Raw genomic sequence first — 21,270 nt, 5'->3', positions numbered from 1 at the left:
TTATTGACTTTTAAATTTCGACGGATTTCCGTCACTACTTCGTTGCAATAAAAATCCATTGCTAACTCCGTCGGTACATATAAGCGGGAAAATTTTACCGCGAAATTTAGCGACGAGTGCATTCCGTTGCAAAATCGATCACCAAATCCGTCACAATTTTGTTGGAACCGCTGCGCGAGTGTTTTCGCGCCAACATTTGCGCCGGCTTTATTCCGTCAGTAAACCGTTAGGAAAACGTTGTGAGTTTCGTTGTCAAGACTTGTCCAACAAGTCATTATTATTCTGTCGGTACTTAACGGCGGAAATATTTCCGTTGCCAAATTTCGTTGTAGTACTCGAAAATTCTAATAGTGACGTATTATAATAAAATAATCATTTTATAAATATTTGGTATATTAATAATGCTAGATTTGTAAAATAATAATTAATTATTATTTGAAAAGGTTTGATTAGTATGTACATAACATAAATTATAAATTATATAAATACATAATATATATATATATATATATATATATATATATTTACATATATTATTATTATATCGTGGTGCGGTGCGGTTCAAACCGCGCTAGTGGTAAACGACAGCCCGCACCGCATGGTTTGTGAAAAATTCGACCCGCAACCACATCATGAAAATTAAAAATCACATTGTGATGTGATTTGGGCGTGTTCATCCCTGAAATTTACTATAAAATAATCTCGCCAAAAAAATTTATTTGTTTGTATTTAGTGACGGAGAAACCATTGCTACATTATTGTCACACTGCAAACCTTACGCTAATCGAACAGAAATCAACAAATCAAATTTATTCCAAATTCGGGAGCTTGGACGATCAATCATATATATATACTTAATTACTATGCAATCAAACATCAGTACTAATACCCATCTCAAGCAATCCCTTTAAAGATTTCACAGCAACTGAGAAACTACGAAAGGCACTCAGATGTTTTGGTGAGGTCTCTCGTTTCATCTCCGCAGTAATCATAAACCTTGTAATATCTCTGAGCCCAGGCCATGGCCACATTTTGCTTTCTGCTTAGCCTGCCCGTGAGTGCTGAAGATCCTGAAGCTGGCCTGCATGTAGCTCGAGCGCCAGCTCTGCAGCCTCCTATCTTGAAATTCTTGTACCTAGCAATGAAGGGTTGGTACTGATAGTCTGCCTTGTATTTTCCGCCCTCAGTTGCCCATGACGAAGCATCCCATATCGATCCGTATGCCCACATTGGCCTTGATGGAAATGTGGCTGCACTCTTTTTCGGGTATCTCCTTATAGGTATATCATCCACAAAGAATCTGTGCACCATTCAATATATATATAACATGTCATTCGTTTGTTCGTACTTAAGGAGCATTTTTCGCTACATTTTAAGTGCATGCATGGCAAAATTCGGAAGACTAAAATAAATTTGTGTGATAATGAGAGCTGCAGGCTGAAGGGAGATGCTTACATGATCTCCTTTGGGTTCCAGAGGATAGCATAGTTATGGAAAGCCTTCGTGGGATCGAACCAAAGGTTAAATTTGACCTCTCTTCCAATAAGGGGAGTTCCATCTCCGGTTCCATTGACATAAACATTTGTTTGTAGTGTATAAGGCTTTCCTGGTGTTGTTCCCAGGAACTCAATGTCAATTTCATCATGCTTCTCCAGCACTTGATTGTTTGAAAGCTACATAAATTAATATCTAAAGTAAGCTCAAAATTGGAGTTCTATGAGTATACAAAATCATTAATGGCAAAAAAGTCATCCTTCAAAATCATTGGCAGGATAAAAGTCAATTTTTGATTCCCAAACCGAATACTCACATAAAAAGCAGTAATGACTCCTGCAGTGTAACCTGGATGAAGCTTAATAGCAGCACCAAAGTACCCTGAACTATAAGAATTCAGCGATTTGAATCCGCTTCCTAATTTATCCCAAGAAAAAAAAAAATCAATAAGGCTGAACAATCTTAAACAAATTACTCATGCATAGGATAAACAGAACTAATTTTGTAATGAAGTATTAATGGAGTACCTGTGCTATTGTCAAGCCAAATTGTCACAGTGCTACCATTGATAGTCTGGTGATGAGGACTCCATAAATTACTATATCCCTTACCAAAACTAACTGAACTGAATTTCGAAGAAGGTTTATAACCAGGTGAAGGTGGTTGCCTCTGTGCATTACTTGCAAGAGGAAGCAATATTACAAGAAGAAAAAGATAGAGAGACAGAGCCATTAAGAATATAAGAAATATTTGAACAAACTTGATTAATCAAGATACTATGAAGAGATGAAACTGAATTTATGGTTCTGAAACAGACCACTACAGCTATATATAAAGAGTGAGATAGGTGCACAAGACATTATTGTATATTATAACATGCAGATTCAGAGAATGAATGATTTAACTTGCAACTAGCATGTAGTGTCTTTGGCTTTATTTAATTTGCTTGCAAAACATAAAAGAATGAATGAAGCTAGAGATAAAGTAATCAATATATCTAGAATGTTGTTCAACTAATTAGATAATTAAGAAATGAATCATTCTACACAACTTGCTCCTTCTATACTCCCCAAAACTTGGTTTGACAAAATTCTCTATTTGATTACCTAATCCTCCCCTGTATTCTCTGCTCAGACTATGACAGAGTTAGTTTAATCCTATTCACTAAACTAGTGTTAATCACAAATTATTGATAAGTAATAACATGCATAAATTTGCAAAGTGAGACCATCCAACTATCAAAGAAACTATATGAAAAGGAGACCTAGCTATGTATTCTTTGTTAAGTATAAGTTTTGAGATGAGAAGCTAGCTAGAAAAGCATACTTGCATGTGAAGATTGAATTGATTAATCGTTTACTTAAAGTAGGATATACTAGTACAATGAATACGAAATGATACTGCAGGCTGCTTTTCAAATTGCACTTAACATTATCATAGCTTCAACACCAAAAAAAAAAAAGATCCAGTGGAAGTTTAGAAACAAATATTTAATTAAACCCGGGTCAACTTATTAAAAAACCGAAAGTCCTCGATGCGCATGTGACGCAAACCAGCCCGCACCAAAAATTCTCCAATGCGTAAACCCTGAAAACTTGGGTCAAATATGTTTTTGTGGGTCAGAAAACAATAGAAAATTTAGAGATTAGGGTGTGAGATTAGCCTTCCAACTAAAATTCGCTTACTAGTTGTTGATCATAAACTTTTCTATATATCTTTGATTATTAAGATGGATAAGTGTAAACAACTGATTAATAAGAAGAATAATTCAATTGCAATCAAAGGTTACAGTTTTTATATCATTAATTAATAGTGTATATTATAAAGATTCATCGTCAAAATATATAGATTGCATGGATGCTAATAACTTGCAACTTCTTTTTCAATTTTATTGCGGCTAACTTATAAGAATGCAATCGCTTATCATACACATTTACATGGCTCTCGATCCTTAAATCCAACCAGCAAGCGTGCTCTTGCTTCCATCAAACGAACACTTAAGCATCATTTCTTAAATCAGGATAAATGGATAATCATCTTCCGAATGACTAAAATTTGTGGATTATCCGAATAAACATGTAATATTGACATCTGAGTGATGGTTGTTGTTTGTTAATAATTTTTTTAAAATTTTCCGCGTCCTGCTCAATGATTAATTTTGTTTCGCAAACAATATTTCAACTAGATGCCCTAAATTCTTTTCGTCCTCTATATATACCATGAACCAAGTTGCTTTCATCATCAAAAATTTATTATATCTTTAGGACTTGCGATCCTTCAAATATGAAATATATATGACTTTGATGAATTTTTATGTGGACAATGATTTATACTTATTTTTATAACGGGAAGAAAAATAATAAAATAGAAGTGATTTTTTTTACCATTAATTCATGTTTGGAGTTTTTTAGACATGAAGGTGGATCTATATATATGTATGAATTATGATTATGAGCAACAACTTATATTATATCGTGATTAGAATTATAGAGGATAACCTTTAAAAAAAAAAAGAATTAGAGCGGATAAAATATATATGTTTCTGCATGAGTACTGATTTTCTTTTGGGATATGCATGTGCATGCAGATGCACAAGTAACTAAGCCAGCCAGTAACTTATTGACTTGTTGTTAAGCTTAGCAACAAAAGGAGACTGATTCAAGATTGTATCCCGTGGCCAATCGAGCGGTTTTGAACCATTCGTTTGAAACCGACCTGACAAAAAATTCGATTCGGAACGGGCTTGATTCGGCCCGGACTGGCTCGTTATATTTTACGAAGCGAATACGAATTCTAATGTTAGAAACCGGAACTGGCCCGCGAATTAACGAGTCGATGAGAATTATAATTTTTTTATTTAATAAAATTTATACGGGGTATCGTCCGCTTTTATTTTAATTTAATTAATAAATATGGTAATTTAAGATAACCGAACACGAACTTAAATTTCGAGAAAAGACGCGAATCATTCGCGATTCGCGAATTGATTCGCGATTCGCGAATCATGAATCAATTCGTGAATTGCGAATGATTCGCGGTTTATGGCCGGCTGAGTGGTATGTTTTGTCTCGATTTTTTTTTTTTATTTTTGAATTCTTTTATTTACAAAATAATGAATTTATTTTAAAAAATATTTGATTAAATCAACTGAAATATGAAAAAAAAAAAACATAGAAAAATGAACCGTTTCAACTCGTGAACCCGCGAATCGGTTCACGAGTTGATTCGATCGAATTCGGCCCGGAACCGAACCGGTCCGCCTTACCAAACGGACCGGTTACGAATCATTTTCCTGTAACCCGGCTCGATAAAAATTCGGCCCGGCCCGGCCCGCCCCTTTGGCCACCATTTGTATGCAAGGATGTGCCTGCAGTGCGGACTCAGTAGCTAGAAAAGGTGGTACTGTTTATTTGCAGAGACGGATTTAGTAAAGGCACTGGTCACGAATATACTTGGCCTCTCTAAATTTTTTTTTGATATTTTTCATCATTCAAAATTTTAGAAAAATTATAATGTCCCAAAAACGTAAAGAATATATATGTATTTTCTAAAAATTTGCTTGATGTCGTTTAAAATTTGAGTCCTAGATCTGCCCATGTTGTTGCTAGAGACTAGTAGTAAGAGTCTTGGGTCTGGTGAAAACAGATGATCCATCGTGCATTACAGCGATACAGCATTAATAGATCGCATCACATTGATATGTATGTTGAGACATATTACCAGAAGAAGAACAAGTTAACTAAGAAGTTCCTCCAATTTGTTATACTGTCAAGAATAGAAGGTTGCGTCACAAACGAAACCGGCCAATGTCCTTATCGTTCACCACCAATTTGATACACTCCTGCATATTCAACTTAACTTGCTATTTTGCAAGATAGCTCGACTTTAGAAACTCTTAAACGTGTGGTACCAAAATTAACTTCATATGAGGAAAACATCAATGTTTTCCCAGTTGGTATACAAAGTGAACAAGACTTTCGGCTGGCAAGACAAATCCAGAAAAGCTTCAATATATGTATATATAGGTGTTGTATAACAATTTACTGAAATTTGACAAACATTAGTCATTCGTCTTACTAGTGTACTAGTGAAATTCTCTAAATATATGCGGTAATAATAATTTAATTTCTGAAATGTGAGGACTCTGTATTGAATGATAATTCCAATAATAATCTCTATTAATGTTCCCTACTATTATCAGAGCCTAACGTCTAGGAAATGACCAAGACTTTGTTGGAGTGAATTTTTGTAGCAAATTCCTCAAAATTATAGTTTAGTAATCTGTTGAAGATGTTCTAAGCTTCCTTTCAAATTCAAGCCAAGCTCATCTCCCAACCTATCACCAAGCTCCCCATAACCTAGCATGTCCGAAAGAGATTGCAGCAACCATGGAAACAGAACAACTTAAGAAGCTGTGCTGTTGCGTATTAGGTTTCTTCCTCACCCAGCTGGCAGTCATAGTCCTCTTCACATATTTCCTAATATGGCTCCTCCTCCGTCCCTCAATACCTCAGTTTATTCTCCAAGACGCCAGCGTTGAGACTTTCAACTTCTCCTCGTCCACTGACTCGCTGACCTCCAGCTTCCAAATCACTCTCTACTCAAAGAACCCCAACAGCCTTGCCGGAATATACTACGATAATCTCCAAGTCTTCGCTACGTACCAAGGCCAGGAAATCACACTGCGAACTCCACTTCCTCCAACATACCTACACCACAACGAAGATTCTGTTTGGCCACTTTCGCTGATAGGTGATAATATGGCAGTTGCACCGAATATCGAAAATTCATTGACACAAGACCAGATGGCTGGCATTGTAACGATCAGTATTGAGGTCGAGGGAAACATTAGATGGAAGGTGGGCTCATCTGCGTCTGGCAAGAGTATTCAACTAAATGTGAATTGCCCTCTTGATATAACATATGGAAGCAGAGATAACAATGGTTCTGTTGCACCAGTAATTGATAATTATCAGCTGGTCGAAAGCTGTAATGTGGAGTATTGATCTGAAAATGCATATAAATTATGACAATATGGGTGGAATAAGGGTTTGATCAGAGTAGTTTTATATCTTTCTCGAATAAGGCCTCATGTAGCACTTGGGATAATCGTTGGAGTCTACATTAAATGAATTTTAAGAATTTGAACGATACTTGTCTGCGTATGTTACAACAATGGATGGATGGCCATTGTTGGAGATTTGATCTTTCTGTTTCACTATAGAACCAACAACTACGAGTCGAGTTCATATATATCCTTGAATTTTGATTTGTGGGGAATATAGTTCGCAGTGTTCTACTCAGGTCACAGTTTACGTATTCTTAAATCAGACTCCTGGGCATATTGTGAAAAAAAGAAAAAAAATCTTAAATATTAGGTGGTTCAGTACCAAAATATTATAAAACTCTTCCTGCCTTATTTCAAAAAAAAAAACTCTTCCTGCCTCCGTCCATCTCAATAATTTAATTACGAATTTTGATCATTAAATTAAATAATTTTTTATCCAAAGATTATTTGATACTAATATCAAGTTTTTTTGAGAAGCAACCGAAAAATTATTTGACAAATTTAAAAATAGTTTTTTTGAATAATAATTTTTAGCTCAAATGGTGCTTTTAGAAAAAACAGTCCCATACATTTACAAAAACAGTTTTTTGACTTTTGCCTCACATAATTAGCTATTAAATCTCATAAAAAAACATTATTTTTAATATTATATCTCAAACATGCAAATATCAAAAAGAATTACCAAATAATTATCTGTTTTCTAGAACATTTTTTGTGAGTACTTTCCATGACAGCAGAATAATTTTTAAAGCATTTTCAAACACATTTTTAATATTTAATCGAGGAATATTGTAAACTTTCGTGCATGTGCTTCTATGCAGATAATGCAGCAGTTACACTGGCAGCTGAAGTGGCACGCACACTACTAACAATCAATGATTTGACCACACACGTCCCCTAGATGTTTGGAAACCGCATGCAGTAAAACAGAGTACTCAGAAACCCTTCATCTTCAGTCTCTACTGTTTATATATACACTTGATTCTCTATGTAGCCTGCTAGCTAGTGACCACACAGGGAAGGATTTCAAACCAAAGAGTGAAAAGATGGGCGTGCCTTCGTTTTATAGATGGTTAACAACCAAGTACAAGTCTATTGTAGTCAATGCAAAGGAAGAAATAGGAGAATGTATAGATTCAAGCCTTCCCAATCCAAATGGAATAGAGTTTGATCATTTCTATTTGGACATGAATGGGATTATCCATGCATGTTTCCATCCGGAAGATTATGATCATGTGAAGGTATAAATTTTACGAATAGCTTTTGTCCTTAACATTTACTTTACTTGTTCTGGCTAAATTTCTATGTTTCTGCAGATGTGCACTATAAAGACTTTCGATGAAGTTTTCAGCAATGTATTCGGTTATATTGATAGGCTCTTCAACATTGTGAGGCCCCGGAGGCTGTTGTATCTTGCTATAGGTAACTATGGCAAGAAAGAAGCCAATTTTTTTTCATTTTGCTAAATGAAAGTAGCCATTTTTTTCTGAATGAAAGCAGTCAATTGCATGCACTATGATGATAATTGAGGAGATAATTTCAATTTTGCTTAAATGACTAGTTTTTTTTTTTTTTGTGTGTGTGTGTGTGTGTATGAATGTATTATGCATTGTAGATGGTGTGGCTCCAAGAGCCAAGATGAATCAGCAAAGAGCCCGAAGGTTTCGAAAGGCAAAAGAAGCAGAACAAATGGTAATATAACTAAATGCATAAAGAATTTCCTATTTCTTGCATATATATACTTATTGTAATGTTAAGAACACAATTCACAAATGTCAGGAAAAAGAGGAAGAAAGGCTAGGAATACAGTTTCAATTAGAAGGTAAACAAGTTCTTCCAAAACAGGAAACTGAAGTATCTGATTCCAACATCATTACTCCTGGGACCGAGTTTATGTTTAGACTATCTAAAGAGCTTCAGAGCTACATTCGGCTTCGGATGAAACAACATCCGGGTTGGAAAAATGTCAAGGTCAATTGTTTTTTGAGCTTACAGTTCTGTACCAATAACCTTTTGGTTGTTGCCAAATTTAAGTAGATAGTGTACTTGTTGTCAGGTCCTTCTGTCAGACTCAAGTGTTCCAGGTGAAGGGGAACACAAGATTTTTTCGTTTATTAGGCTTCAACGTACATTCCCTGAATACGATCCACATACACGCCACTGTGTTTATGGTCTGGTATGTGTGATATTTTATACTGCATAAAAATGAAGTCTGGCAACAGGAAGTTCAATGCATAAGTGAACTATTGGCCATGAGTTTCACAAGTTGATTCAATCAATTACCTTGGTATTTACTTATTGTTTTAATGCAGGATGCAGACTTGATATTACTGGCACTAGCAACACACGAAATTCATTTTTCAATTTTGAGAGATGTGAGTTATTTCTAAATCTAATTGAAAGTATTTACTATGTCTCATAAATATGAGCATAAAATAAGAACTGAACAAGTTTTTATTTAGGATATTGGTGCACAACGTCCGGTTTTCAGCTGTCATTCCACACAAGCATTTGCCATTACTGATCCCAGATATATGGTGAAGTCAAGGGGATGGTTTAAAAAGGTATACTACTTTGCATGAGCATATATGTTTTCTAAGCTACTGTTTGTCGAGTCGATCCTTTTACAACTCTCGCAAAATAATAACAGCGACTTAATTCTATTAGTGCTGGCTGGAAATCTGCACCTAATCTTTAGCTATATATGTTATACTTCAATAACTTGATAATAGTTCCAATGGCCGTGATGCTAATTTGCTGATAGTACTTTTTCATTTAGTGGGTGGAGACATGGTCCTCAGAAAAATCAAGTTCAGAGGCATCAATTAGAACATCCATACCACCCAAAGGACCTTACCAGGTTCTAAAATTTTCTTGTCACTTATTTTAACTTGTTATATGTTGGGGTTTTCGGATTCCTTAATCTGCTGTTGCTGTGTTTATACTGAACAGTTTCTTCATGCTTGGATTCTGCGGGAATATCTTGAAATTGATATGGATATCAGTGATTGCCCTGAGAACTTTGAACCTGATTTTGAGAGACTTGTTGATGACTTTATCTTCATATGTTTTCTTAGTGGGAATGATTTTCTTCCTCACATGCCTTCACTATACATCAACGAGGTCAGCTTTTTAATTACTTCCGTTCAAGGTTTCAAAGATTTCCGTTGTGACTCAATTATATGTATCCTTGAAATCATGAACTTGAATGTGCAGGGTGGGATGGATCTCTTGATTCATGTCTACAGGACAGAGTTCACAAATTTTGGAGGTCACTTGCTTGACATGCAACGTGTATGATCTTTATATCCCTGATATTCATCTTTAGATCTCTTCTATTACTTGGTGGTAGTAATCTGTCAATAGAATTTCCTTACGCGTTGACCCATTTAATGCTGAATTATTTAGGTGGAGGATAAGAAATCTGGATATATAAAGCTTAATGGAGTTGAGAAATTTATTCTCTTGGTTGGAAAGTATGAAGAGCAAATATTTAAAAAGAGGGCAGACCTCAGGGAGAGAAAACTCAGAAAGAATTTCAATGAATTTGAGGATTCAGTTAGTGAATAATTTTGCACTTTCATTTTGTTGCTGAACATGTGATGCGAAAGAATTTATTTATTATTTATTTTATTTTTCTGCAGAGATGTGCTGAAGACCAAGTTTCGGGCACAGATGAAATTGATGTATTGACTTTAAAAATTTCAGGAATTTGTCCCGAAGAAAAAAATAGATCTTCAAATGGGCCAGAAGTGGTATGAGAAACTGCAGTTTTATACCCTGCAGATGAATAGTTTATTTATTTTCTGATATTTCACAACTATGCCTTTGGTGAATTAAATTATGTTCCAGGTGCTTAATTTTAATTCTAATACGATTTAAAAGTCTTTGACTCTTGTGTAAAATAGTACTGAACTTCTGATGTATATATGCTAAGTAGAAATGTCTGCTGTCATTGTTTTGATGTTATAGATTTTTCAAAATACAAAAGAAATGAGAGAAAAACTAAAAGCATATATTCGGAAAGCAGCTGACAGCTTTCAAAATGGCGATCCTGGAACAGACAAAGTAACTTGTGAATTCTGCTCTTTCATTCTGTAGAAACAATTTTTATTATTTGGAAGTGTATGAAGATGACCATTAAATTGTTTTTATATTTCTGCAGGTAAAATTAAATTTACCAGGCTATAAAGAAAGATACTACAAGGAAAAATTTGGGGCGACCAATTCTTCAGATATTGAGAGCACAAGGAGAGCAGTTGTATGTCTATGAATGTTACATCAGTTTTTATACTATATCTGACACTTAGGTTAAGAAAGGCTAGTAGATTAACTCCCATGAGTTGTGAGTTTTAGGTTTACTTTTTTTAATTTTTATATTAAGTACTGGATATACTTTCCAAGGAGAAAATACATGATGAGCAACTTTATTTTAGGTTGCAAAGTATACCGAAGGCCTGTGCTGGGTGACACTTTGTTACTTTTCTGGAGTTCCATCTTGGTCGTGGTAAGACGTTCCTATGAAAGTGTCTGTAGGTGCTTGGGTATATTTTTTTCAATTTGAAATATTGCTCAAGCACAGAATCGACCATGACATAGATCTTTGCATTGCCTTTGCCTGTTAGTTTTGGTCATAACAGATTTTTTTCAGGTATTATCCATATTACTATGGTCCATTTGCTTCAGATATGAAAGGGCTATCACAAGTGAAACCAAAATTCCAAACAGGATCACCATTTAAACCTTTTGAGCAACTTATGGGTGTTTTACCTCCCAGGAGGTATTACCTTGAGATGTTCTTATTTATTTTTGGTTAAATTCAATTATAAGAAATTTAAATCCGCTCTTGTCATTAAGATTGATTTTTTAAACTGAACTGATTTTCTCCTTCAGTGCGCATGCGCTGCCTGTGCCTTATCGGAGATTAATGACTGATGAGAATTCCAGTATTGTTGATTTTTACCCAACAGGCAAGGCTTTATCTGATGGTTTATAAGAACAGTTGTTTGCAAATCAGGCTTACATAAATCAACTCGATATGCAGATTTTCCTATCGATGTTGATGGAATGCGGTTCACGTGGCAGGTTGTGCAATTTTTTTTTTTAATTTATAAGTGGCATGTGTATCATATATACCTTTAATATTTTTGTGAAGTTTCTCAACGGATACAATTTTGTGAAGGGTGTGTGCAAACTGCCTTTTATAGAAGAAGATCGTCTTTTAGCAGAGACACAAAAGTTAGAAACCGAGCTCAAGGTAAGCACAATTTTTGCATTGAGTTTTTGTTTGGTTGAGAGACCATTACGCTCTTCACTTAACTAATGCACAAGTCAGGATATTTAATCACTTTTACATTATTAGAGAACTTCTCTATAATAATCGTCGATCAGTATTTATCTATGCCAGCTGCATTACTAATCTAATTTTGTATAGGTGGATGAAGCCATTAGGAACTCTGAGGGTCTAGATCTGTTGTTTCTTGGAAGTTCTGAAATTATCCGTAAGAATTTAAGTAATGATTCCAACAAGCATGATAATGATGTTAAAATCGATGCTGATTTGAGGTGAGGAAAGCTTCTTCTCTTGCATATTGTGACAGATAGTTTTACTAGATTCTTTCGCTGATTCTTGGTCAAATTATATTCGACACCATAGATATTGAAGTAATTCATAAGTTGTATGTAATTTGCCTGATTTTAGTGAAGGGCTTAATGGATTTGTGCTTCTTAGGAGGGACGGAAATAAGGCTGTCGGGGCAGCCCATTATGACAATGATATTCTGTAAGTACATCAATTCTGAAAGACTAGCTAATCTTATTTGTTAGTCATTTAAATGGATCTAATGTATCTTTCAATCTGCAGATGTGTATCTTACAAGTGGCCTCCTAAGAGGAAGCATAACACACGTCTACTAGAAGGCGTTATTATTCCTAACAAGGTACTACTCAAATTCTGCTGATCAACTTACTGACAATTCAATCCACGTAAAAAAAATTGACATGGATAATTGCTAACCTTTCAAAGATATCTATGTAATGCAGACAATCTATAAAGATTACATTTACGAGACACAGCTGTGGCATGAATACCAGGGGTTTCGGCCTAATACCAGAATCCAGAATTCCCATAGGCAGTGGAAGACTGATGAGAAATTAACAGATTTGGCAAGCTGTGGCACGGCTCATAATTTTAACTCGCCTTTGCATCAGAATTACAATGTAAACCGGAGAACCTCTAGTTGGGACAGAGGAACGACACGAGTTACAGAGGCCATTAAGACTAATGAACAGCAATTGTACAATGCGCAAAGGGACAACATGAGTTTCAGCAAAAGGCACGGTCCAGGGAATGTGCGGCGAGCCAAGAGTTCGGCTAGAATTGAAGCACAAGATGCATGGATATCAACGTCTGGTGGAGCAAATAAGAATGTGTGGCAAGATTTGGACTCTGATACAGAGGAAAGCGATTTGGGGCACGTAGAGCAGTTAGCGGTAAACTTTACCGAGCAGCTAGAGCGAAGAAAGAGCATGAGAAAATGTTCCGGCTTTAAACGGGCTGACTTTTGAATATTACTAATCGACGATTTTCTAAAATTTTCTTTGTTTTATTGACTAGGAGAACATGATTATTGAGAATTTTTAGACAGGGTACTATACTCCTGCAGTATAAAAAGCAGATAAATGCAGAAACGAATGTTGAGAACGGAGTACCTGTCCGCGCTTTAAACCAATCATCTTCTAGTCATAATAAAATCGAGATACACTAAAATGCCCAAGTCTATTGTTTTATGGGTTAATTATCAAGTTGGAGTGAGCTTAATGTATCAAGTTAGTAACTGAATTTAAAACGGTATCAAGATTGTCAGTAAAGTCACTATAAATATCAAATAAGGACCTTGAAATCTGAGTTCAAGTAGTAAAAAAATTATTTATAAAATTTTACACATTATTTTTAAATATTACCCCAACCTAACTAAAAGGTTATGACTTCTAGTATTTAAAACAATATATTTATATTTTATTAAGTTTATTTATTATTTATATATTATTATTTAGTTATTTTCTTTGTTTTAATTAAAAATAAATAATATTTAAACTTGATAAAATCTAATTATATTATCATAAATATTAGAAATCATAACATTTTACTTGGTTTTGGTAATATTCAAAAATAATGTGTAAAACTTTATAAATAATATTTTTACTTCTTGAACTTATATTTCAGGGTACTTGTTTGATATTTATGGCCACTTCAGTGACCGTCTTGATACCGTTTTGAGTTCAGTGACCAATTTAATACATTAAGCCCACTTCAGTGACCAACTTGATAATTAACCCATTGTCTTATTTAATTTTGTTGTTATTAAATGGTCGAGTTTTGACTATCATTTCCATTTTATTTTTTTGATAATTTATTAGATTTGAAAATTATATATTAAAACAAATAAAATATACTTTCTAGCGGTATAAATTTATTACAATTCTCTTCATATTTTATGTGTAAAATTTGATTAAAAAAAGACATATTTAGTTTCACATATTTTAAATTCTTATACTATAATTTAGCTTCACAAATTATTTTAATTATTTTCTGAATAAAAATTAATATTTATATATTTACAGTAAAAGAAAAATTCTAAAAATAAGTTATGAAAATATATCATATATACAGCTTAAAATGTATATCGAATAATGCAAAATAATTTGTAAAAAAACGAGAAAAACGGGGAAAATATATTCTAAAATTTATTGACATGGTAATAAAATTTGCAAAAATTTACTTTTTATCCTTTTTAAAAATAAAATTACCAAAGCAGTATTGTCGTTTAAAACTAAAAAAAAAAATGATTTTGTTTTAGGTGTTGATTAAAACATGTGCCCGCGATATTTAATGGTACTCGGAGGAGTGCTATAATTTTGCCGTCTGCGTATACACGATATCATGATGATATAGAGTATACGAGTATCTTCCGTCTCACGGGGGAGTCGATAAGATAACAGCAGCATTAATATTCCTGGTTCAAAACGTTGCCGATATTCGTGCATGCAATATGGCAGCAGTCCCGTAGGCAGGCCAAGTGTCACCAAATCACCACTCTCCTCTGTACGCGTAGACTACACATGTACACTAGCACTCCTCCTTAACACCAGCACTACTAGTAATAATGAATGATTTAATCTTCGCACGCATATCCATATATACTTTGAGACCATAGCCTACTCTACATATAAATAACACAATCTGTCCCTTCATCTTCACCTACTCACTTGTACTATATACCCCTGCAAGTACCCATTACAGGGTTTTCAACAAGGAGAGAAAATTAATATAAGTTAAAAAAGGATGGGCGTGCCTTCGTTTTATAGATGGCTCACAAGAAAGTACGAGACGATTGTAGTTGACGCCAAGGAAGAAAAAGGAGAGTGTGTTGATTCCAGCCTTCCCAATCCCAATGGAATGGAGTTTGATAATCTCTATCTCGACATGAACGGGATTATCCATCCATGCTTCCACCCCGAAGATAACGCTGATGTGCTTGTATATCCTCCATCTTTAGTTCACTCAAGAAACAAAATTTTACAAATGCATTTTTTTTGTTTTAGCATCTAGTTTTCTTTTGCAGATCGGTGCTCCGAAGACTTTTGATCAAGTTTTTACAAATATATTCGGTTATATCGACAGGCTTTTCAACATTGTGAGGCCCCGGAGGCTTTTATATCTTGCAATAGGTAATTTTGCATGCCATTATTTTTTTCTTTATTTCATAGCGAGCTCGTGTTTGCGCATAAAAATAATATTCTTTGTAGATGGAGTTGCTCCACGAGCAAAAATGAATCAACAGAGAACCAGAAGGTTCAGAAATGCAAAGGATGCAGAACAAATTGTTAGTTTTTTTTTTGCCTTTTCAGGCCTAACCCTAGCTCATTTTATCATGTTTGATTTACTTCGTTATGTTTGTTTGATATATTTGTTCACTAGAAGTACCTTTCTCTAAAATTTAGGAAAAAGAAGAAGAGAGGCTGAGAAGGCAGTTTATGTTGGATGGTAAACAACTTCTTCCAAAACAAGAAACTGAACTTGCGGACTCTAACATCATAACACCAGGGACAGAATTTATGTTTAAGTTATCGAAGGAGCTTCAAGGATACATTCAGCTTCGGATGAAAAATGATCCTGGTTGGAAAGATGTTAAGGTTGATCTATGACTCGGACCTCCATTCTGTAAACTACACCACGTTATGAGTCTGTAGTTGCTAAATGTGATTAAAAAATTTCGTCTTTATTTTTAGGTCCTTTTGTCTGATTCCAGTGTTCCTGGTGAGGGGGAACACAAGATTTTTTCCTTTATCAGGCTTCAGCGTACGTTCACTGAATATGATCCAAATACACAACATTGTGTTTATGGCTTGGTATGAATGATAATATACTACATATGATATTTGTAATATACCAGCAATTACTGAAAGTTCAATTCATATTCATTTAAATAATTGGCCATCAAATTTGTTAGTTTCAAGATGTCACCACTCTCATTTAAATAATTGTGTTTTTGTGTTGCAGGATGCCGATCTTATTATGCTGGCCCTGGCTACCCATGAAATTCATTTTTCGATTTTGAGAGAGGTGCGTTATAATATCATTATGTTGTTAATTAGATGATATTTTTAATGTCCAATGAATATCTGAGCAAAATAAGACAATTGAACAAGTTTTTATCTAGGATATCCTGGTGCAACTTCCGGATTCCAGTGGTCATACAACTCAAGTTGTAGCTAGTGGTGAACCCAGAAATATGACCAAGTCAACAGAAGGGTCTGAAAAGGTACGTGATTGTTCGTTAACAAATTTGCTTTTTCAATTTATTGTTCATATGGACCATGTGATATAATAATCGGTATGTCACTGTGATTTTTTTTTCTCTAAGACTTTGAAAGTGAATTAAACAAACTTTTTATCTTCTGGCAAAAAAAAAAAACAAACTTTTTATCACTGGGCTGGAGTTATATGCTGATTCTATAGTTATGTCTTAATGCAAAAATTGTATATGGCTTTTGCAAGAGTTTTAAGTTGTTTTGCTTATAGTAATTGGTATGTTATTCAGTGTGGGGAGAAAGAAATGTCAGAAAAAGTATATAATGCCAAAAAATCCGCAAAACATTACCAGGTTTGATATTTTTTTTTGTTTATCAGTTCTAATTTTGGTTCCCTAAGTGTAAGGAAATATATGCATTGCTGACAATGTTGTACTGTGTGTTTATATGTTCTAAACAGTTTCTTCATTTGTGGATTCTAAGAGAGTATCTGAAACTTGATATGGAAATCAATGATCCACCTGAGAAATTTCAACCTGATTTTGAAAGGCTCGTTGATGATTTCATATTTATATGTTTCTTTAGTGGGAATGATTTCTTACCACACATGCCTACTCTGTACATCCATGAGGTAACCTATTAACTAATTCAGTCTCCACATGCATTCGCAGCCAGTTTCTAAGATTTTCTGTGCCACATTATTATTTGCACATACTAATAAACTTGGATTGAAATGGCAGGGATGTATTGATCTCTTGATGCATGTCTACAAAAAAGAGTTTAAAGTTTTTGGAGGTTACTTAGTTGACATGCAGCGTGTATGTTTTTTATATTTCTTATTATCATTCTCAGTATTTATCTTCTCACCGAGATTTATTATGTATCTACTCCGTTTGGTGCTCTGCATTATCTAGGCGAATGACAAGAAGTCGGGATATATAAAGCTTAAAAGAGTTGAGAAATTCATTCTCTTGGTCGGCAATTATGAAGAAAATATATTCAGGAAAAGGGCAGACCAGAGAGGGAGGATGCTCAGAAAGATCCTTAAAGAATATGAGGATTCAGTCAGTGAAAAATAAATATATATTGTTTTGTTGCTCCACATGTGATGCTAAAGAAACTTTCTTATTTTCGCAGAGATTTGATGATGAAAACCAAGACGTGGGAACAAGTGAATTGCATTTATCAACTTTGAGAATTTCAGGAAATTTCTCAGAAGATTTGCATACATCTGCAAATGGGGTCAATGATCCAGAACTGGTACCAAAACTGCCTCTTTGTATTATGCAGTTGCATAGAGTAACACTTGATTGTTTTCGCTGTTGGATCTATACAAATGACTATTACATTGCTGTCTGTAGTGCATGAAATTATGTTCCACTTGTCCTAATTTTGGATAATAATTCTCTAACATGCGCATGTATGTTTCCTTACTTATACGATAACTAGGAATTTATGCTTTTACTGCTGTGATAATATAGATTTTGAGAAATACAAAAGAATTGAAAGACAAACTTAGGGAATATATTTGGAAAGCTGCTGACAGCTTTCAGAATGGCGGGCTTGGAAGTGACAAGGTAACATTAAGACTTTTGTCCTTCATTTCTAGAGGAACAGTAGAACACTCTCTTAATTTGGAATTGTTAAGACAACAGCTATTTCGTTTTCACAGGTAAAATTGAATTTACCAGGCTACAGAGACAGATACTACATGGAAAAATTTGAGCTAACTAGTACTGTGGATATTGAACAAATAAGAAGATCTGTGGTATGTGTAAGAATATAAAATAACCTTTTAGTATATATCTGACACGTAACAAAGTAATGAAGGGGACTCCCCTTCTACTGTAATTGGAAATATTTTTGAGAAAATAGCCTGATAAACCACAATTCTCTTATAGGTTGAGAAGTACACGGAAGGCCTTTGTTGGGTGACTCTATATTACTTTGCGGGAGTACCTTCTTGGACATGGTAAGACTGTAAAAGAAGTGTGCTTTTGTGTCTTCCTATGCTGACTTGTATATCAGAAGGTACTTGTGTACATGACGTTAGACTGCTACTGTTAATTAAAACTTAACATTTTTAGGTATTATCCATATCATTATGGTCCATTTGCGTCAGACATGAAGGGGCTTTCACAAGTAAAACTACATTTCCAGAAGGGTTTACCATTCAAACCGTTTGAACAGCTTATGGGTGTTTTCCCTCCGAGGAGGTGGTGCCTAAAGATTATCTAGAGATCATTTGTTATTATCTGAATTTAAAGTTGTCTAATTTGTATAGTACTTGTTTTTTTCTCCTGCAGCGCTCATGCACTACCTATACCTTATCAGAAATTAATGAAAGATGAAGATTCCAGTATCATTGACTTTTATCAGACAGGCCAGGGTTCATCTTATAGTCTATAAAAGTAGTTTTGTTGTTCTGAAATCGGGCTGATTCAGTGTTTCTCAATATGCAGATTTTCAGATCGATGTTGATGGTACACGCCACACGTGGCAGGTTTGCTGATTTCTTTGTTTTCATATATATGGCATATGTAGCATAGTTTTGTTTCTGTGATATGGTTTTGATGTTTAACGTAACATATCCTCATGTAGGGCATATGCAAACTTCCTTTCATAGAAGAAAGTCGTCTTCTAGCAGAGACACGAAAGCTGGAGTGTGAGCTCCAGGTGAATGCAACCTTTGCTGATTTTAATTGGTTCAATGACTACAGTGCTCCTTTCTTCACTATATACTGATTTAGGATATTTAATTAATCAAAAAATTAAATTTTTAAACAAATCTGTATCAGTATACTGTATATTGATTCCAGTAGGACAATTCATCTATATATATGTGTGTGCGCGTGTGTGTAGGCTGATGAAGTTATCAGGAACTCTGAAGGCCTTGATATGTTGTTTCTGGGACGAACAAGCTCAGAAATTATTTGTGATCGCCAAAATGTTGACTCCAATGAGCATTTTCATGAAAGAAATATCGATGCGAAGTTGAGGTAAGGCATGTTTCTCATATTACGAATTTTGGTAAACAGCTTTAAATGTTTCTTTGTGGTCAAATTTTAATTGTTAGTACATTTGTAGTCGATATTTTACATATGTATATGTAATTTGCATAATTTCAGCCATGGGCTTAATGGATCTGTGCTTCTGAAGGAGGAAAATGTAGCTGACAAGCTTTCCTTATATGACAACGATATTCTGTAAGTATGCTATCCCAGGAGAAGACAGTATTTTTCTTTTGGCTAACTTATCGTCAATTGGATGTTATTTTATTTGTCAGTCGGGTAATATAGATCATGAATAAATAGTCATCTTTTACGCTGCAGATGCGTATTTTACAAGTTGCCCCCGCATAGGATGCATTATCCACGTAAACTAGAAGGTGTTGTAGTTCCGGAAGAGGTACTACCCCAGTTTGACTGATCAACTTACTAGCAACAGAATATGTGTAAAATCAATTTCGACATGAAAAATTGTTAAACTTTGTCAATTGGTTTCTATGTATGCAGACAATTACTGAAGCTGATGTTCACGAGACTCAGCTGTGGCATGAAAATCAGGGGCACCGGCCTTCTCCTAGAAATCAAAATCCCCATAGGCAGTGGAAGACTAACAAGAATGTAACAGACTCGACACCAGCTGGAGCTGTGATCGTGAAAGGTGCTGGTTTAGGTTGGGGCAGTGGGAGAGGCAAGGCAATAGCTGCAGAATCTGCAAGACCATCAGGTGCCCCAGGAAAGATGGAAAAAATGACTCCAAATTCAAACTTTTGTTGGAACTCTTTGACAGGACATAATAGGCCGCATAATTTCAACTCGCCTTTGCAGCAGCATAATGAGAAATGGAGGCCGAGTTTTGGAAGAGGAACACAAGTTACAGAGACATATAAGCCTTATCAACCACAAGTTAATAAGGTGCAGCTAGCAAGAGGGGAAACTCGAATTGCAGAAAAATTAAGTTTTAATCAACAAGACACCAGATATGCGCGACAAGCAAGGAATCTGAGTCGAGGAGAGACACAAGAACCCTATCACCATGCTAATGACAATGTATGGCGAGCAACGAGTTTTGGTAGAGGGGAAGCACAAGCTGCCTGGACATCGTCATCAAATGAACGTGCAAATAGTAATGTGTGGCGATCAACGGGTTCAGCTAGATGGGAAACACAAGCTGCCTGGACATCATCATCCAATGAACAGGCAAATAGCAATGTATGGCAAGCAAGACAATCTGGTATAGGAGAAGGAAAAGCCGCAATGACATCGACGTCCAATCAATCGACAAACAATAACACGTGGGGATCGATGAAATCTGGTAGAGGACACTGGAGGGGAGAAAGTCGAGCAAGATAATAGCTTGTAACCAAGATTAGTGTTTTCAGTTGTCTTTTGGAGATGAAAATGAAGTTATAGACCAGTTGGTCTCTTGTTGAAAGCTTTAATACTGTGTGAGCTCTGATCACAAATTTGAGCTTTAGAAAACTCAAATCTGCATGCGGCACATATTATGTTGAACTTTATTCATTGTGCATAGTTCACTCATGAAAATCCTTAATGTTACACTTGAGAATCCAATTAAGCAACTTTTATCTTTTCTGTGTAAATAGTAATCCCCGCCTTTGCTTCGATACTTTATTTACAAAAAATACAAAAATTATGTTTAATACTTTTAAATTTTTTTCAAAAAATATTATGACGGTTGAAATCAGTACTGATTGGTTGATCTATTAATTCAAATTTATCGGAAATTTTTGAAACAAATAACTAGATTTCAATTAAATTAGATTTTAATTATTAAATTGATGAATTTTTTTAATTAATTAAATTTTGTAGCATCTCTCGACCGATATCATAAACAATAATTAAAATCGTACAAAACATATTAATTAA

The 21,270-nt window shown here is 34.8% G+C and overlaps 4 protein-coding genes across 4 annotated transcripts; 3 read left to right on the top strand and 1 right to left on the bottom strand.

The window, feature by feature from the left end:
• Positions 1-828: 828 nt before the first annotated feature.
• On the bottom strand, positions 829-2,308 carry LOC108208101 (probable xyloglucan endotransglucosylase/hydrolase protein 32). The gene is made up of 4 exons (XM_017378586.2): positions 2,022-2,308; positions 1,811-1,911; positions 1,456-1,673; positions 829-1,300 (listed from the first exon to the last, which is right to left on the bottom strand). Exons 1-4 carry the CDS (start codon positions 2,224-2,226, stop codon positions 934-936), a joined length of 891 nt encoding a protein of 296 aa, XP_017234075.1. The 5' UTR covers positions 2,227-2,308; the 3' UTR covers positions 829-933.
• A 3,574-nt stretch (positions 2,309-5,882) lies between these two features.
• On the top strand, positions 5,883-6,500 carry LOC108208102 (NDR1/HIN1-like protein 12). Its single transcript, XM_017378587.2, has one exon. The coding sequence runs from the start codon at positions 5,883-5,885 to the stop codon at positions 6,498-6,500; it is 618 nt and encodes a 205-aa protein (XP_017234076.1).
• Positions 6,501-7,608: 1,108 nt separating this feature from the next.
• LOC108207513 (5'-3' exoribonuclease 3) lies at positions 7,609-13,129 on the top strand. The gene is made up of 23 exons (XM_064086879.1): positions 7,609-7,797; positions 7,879-7,984; positions 8,178-8,254; positions 8,342-8,533; positions 8,619-8,738; positions 8,875-8,937; positions 9,025-9,126; positions 9,342-9,422; positions 9,515-9,685; positions 9,779-9,856; positions 9,971-10,120; positions 10,207-10,317; positions 10,535-10,630; positions 10,728-10,823; positions 10,999-11,069; positions 11,214-11,342; positions 11,456-11,532; positions 11,607-11,647; positions 11,745-11,819; positions 11,997-12,127; positions 12,264-12,344; positions 12,426-12,501; positions 12,605-13,129. The coding sequence occupies exons 1-23, from the start codon at positions 7,609-7,611 to the stop codon at positions 13,127-13,129; spliced, it is 2,838 nt and encodes a 945-aa protein (XP_063942949.1).
• Positions 13,130-14,906: 1,777 nt separating this feature from the next.
• On the top strand, positions 14,907-20,733 carry LOC108207512 (5'-3' exoribonuclease 3). The gene is made up of 23 exons (XM_017377951.1): positions 14,907-15,095; positions 15,187-15,292; positions 15,371-15,447; positions 15,566-15,757; positions 15,854-15,973; positions 16,125-16,187; positions 16,285-16,386; positions 16,666-16,728; positions 16,836-17,006; positions 17,116-17,193; positions 17,290-17,439; positions 17,513-17,635; positions 17,857-17,952; positions 18,048-18,143; positions 18,277-18,347; positions 18,463-18,591; positions 18,682-18,758; positions 18,838-18,878; positions 18,977-19,051; positions 19,238-19,374; positions 19,504-19,581; positions 19,708-19,783; positions 19,891-20,733. The coding sequence occupies exons 1-23, from the start codon at positions 14,907-14,909 to the stop codon at positions 20,731-20,733; spliced, it is 3,153 nt and encodes a 1,050-aa protein (XP_017233440.1).
• Positions 20,734-21,270: the final 537 nt, after the last annotated feature.

Source organism: Daucus carota, chromosome 2, assembly GCF_001625215.2.
Source record: "Daucus carota subsp. sativus chromosome 2, DH1 v3.0, whole genome shotgun sequence".
In the NCBI taxonomy this organism is placed as follows: domain Eukaryota; kingdom Viridiplantae; phylum Streptophyta; class Magnoliopsida; order Apiales; family Apiaceae; genus Daucus; species Daucus carota.
The sequence above is the reverse complement of the archived record's forward strand: the minus strand, read 5'-3'. Positions and strand labels throughout refer to the sequence as shown.

Bases quoted from the DNA above. Each gene is read 5' to 3' on its own strand.
- LOC108208101 (XM_017378586.2), bottom strand. From the start codon at position 2,226: ATGGCTCTGTCTCTCTATCTTTTTCTTCTTGTAATATTGCTTCCTCTT. The intron at 1,674-1,810 runs GTGAGTATTCGG...TAATTTATGTAG, and splicing joins GAGTCATTACTGCTTTTTAT to CTTTCAAACAATCAAGTGCT. The intron at 1,301-1,455 runs GTAAGCATCTCC...AATGGTGCACAG, and splicing joins TGGAACCCAAAGGAGATCAT to ATTCTTTGTGGATGATATAC.
- LOC108208102 (XM_017378587.2), top strand. From the start codon at position 5,883: ATGGAAACAGAACAACTTAAGAAGCTGTGCTGTTGCGTATTAGGTTTC.
- LOC108207513 (XM_064086879.1), top strand. From the start codon at position 7,609: ATGGGCGTGCCTTCGTTTTATAGATGGTTAACAACCAAGTACAAGTCT. The intron at 7,985-8,177 runs GTAACTATGGCA...TATGCATTGTAG, and splicing joins GCTGTTGTATCTTGCTATAG to ATGGTGTGGCTCCAAGAGCC. The intron at 8,534-8,618 runs GTCAATTGTTTT...ACTTGTTGTCAG, and splicing joins CGGGTTGGAAAAATGTCAAG to GTCCTTCTGTCAGACTCAAG.
- LOC108207512 (XM_017377951.1), top strand. From the start codon at position 14,907: ATGGGCGTGCCTTCGTTTTATAGATGGCTCACAAGAAAGTACGAGACG. The intron at 17,440-17,512 runs GTCAGTGAAAAA...TTATTTTCGCAG, and splicing joins TTAAAGAATATGAGGATTCA to AGATTTGATGATGAAAACCA. The intron at 18,348-18,462 runs GTAAGACTGTAA...TAACATTTTTAG, and splicing joins GGAGTACCTTCTTGGACATG to GTATTATCCATATCATTATG.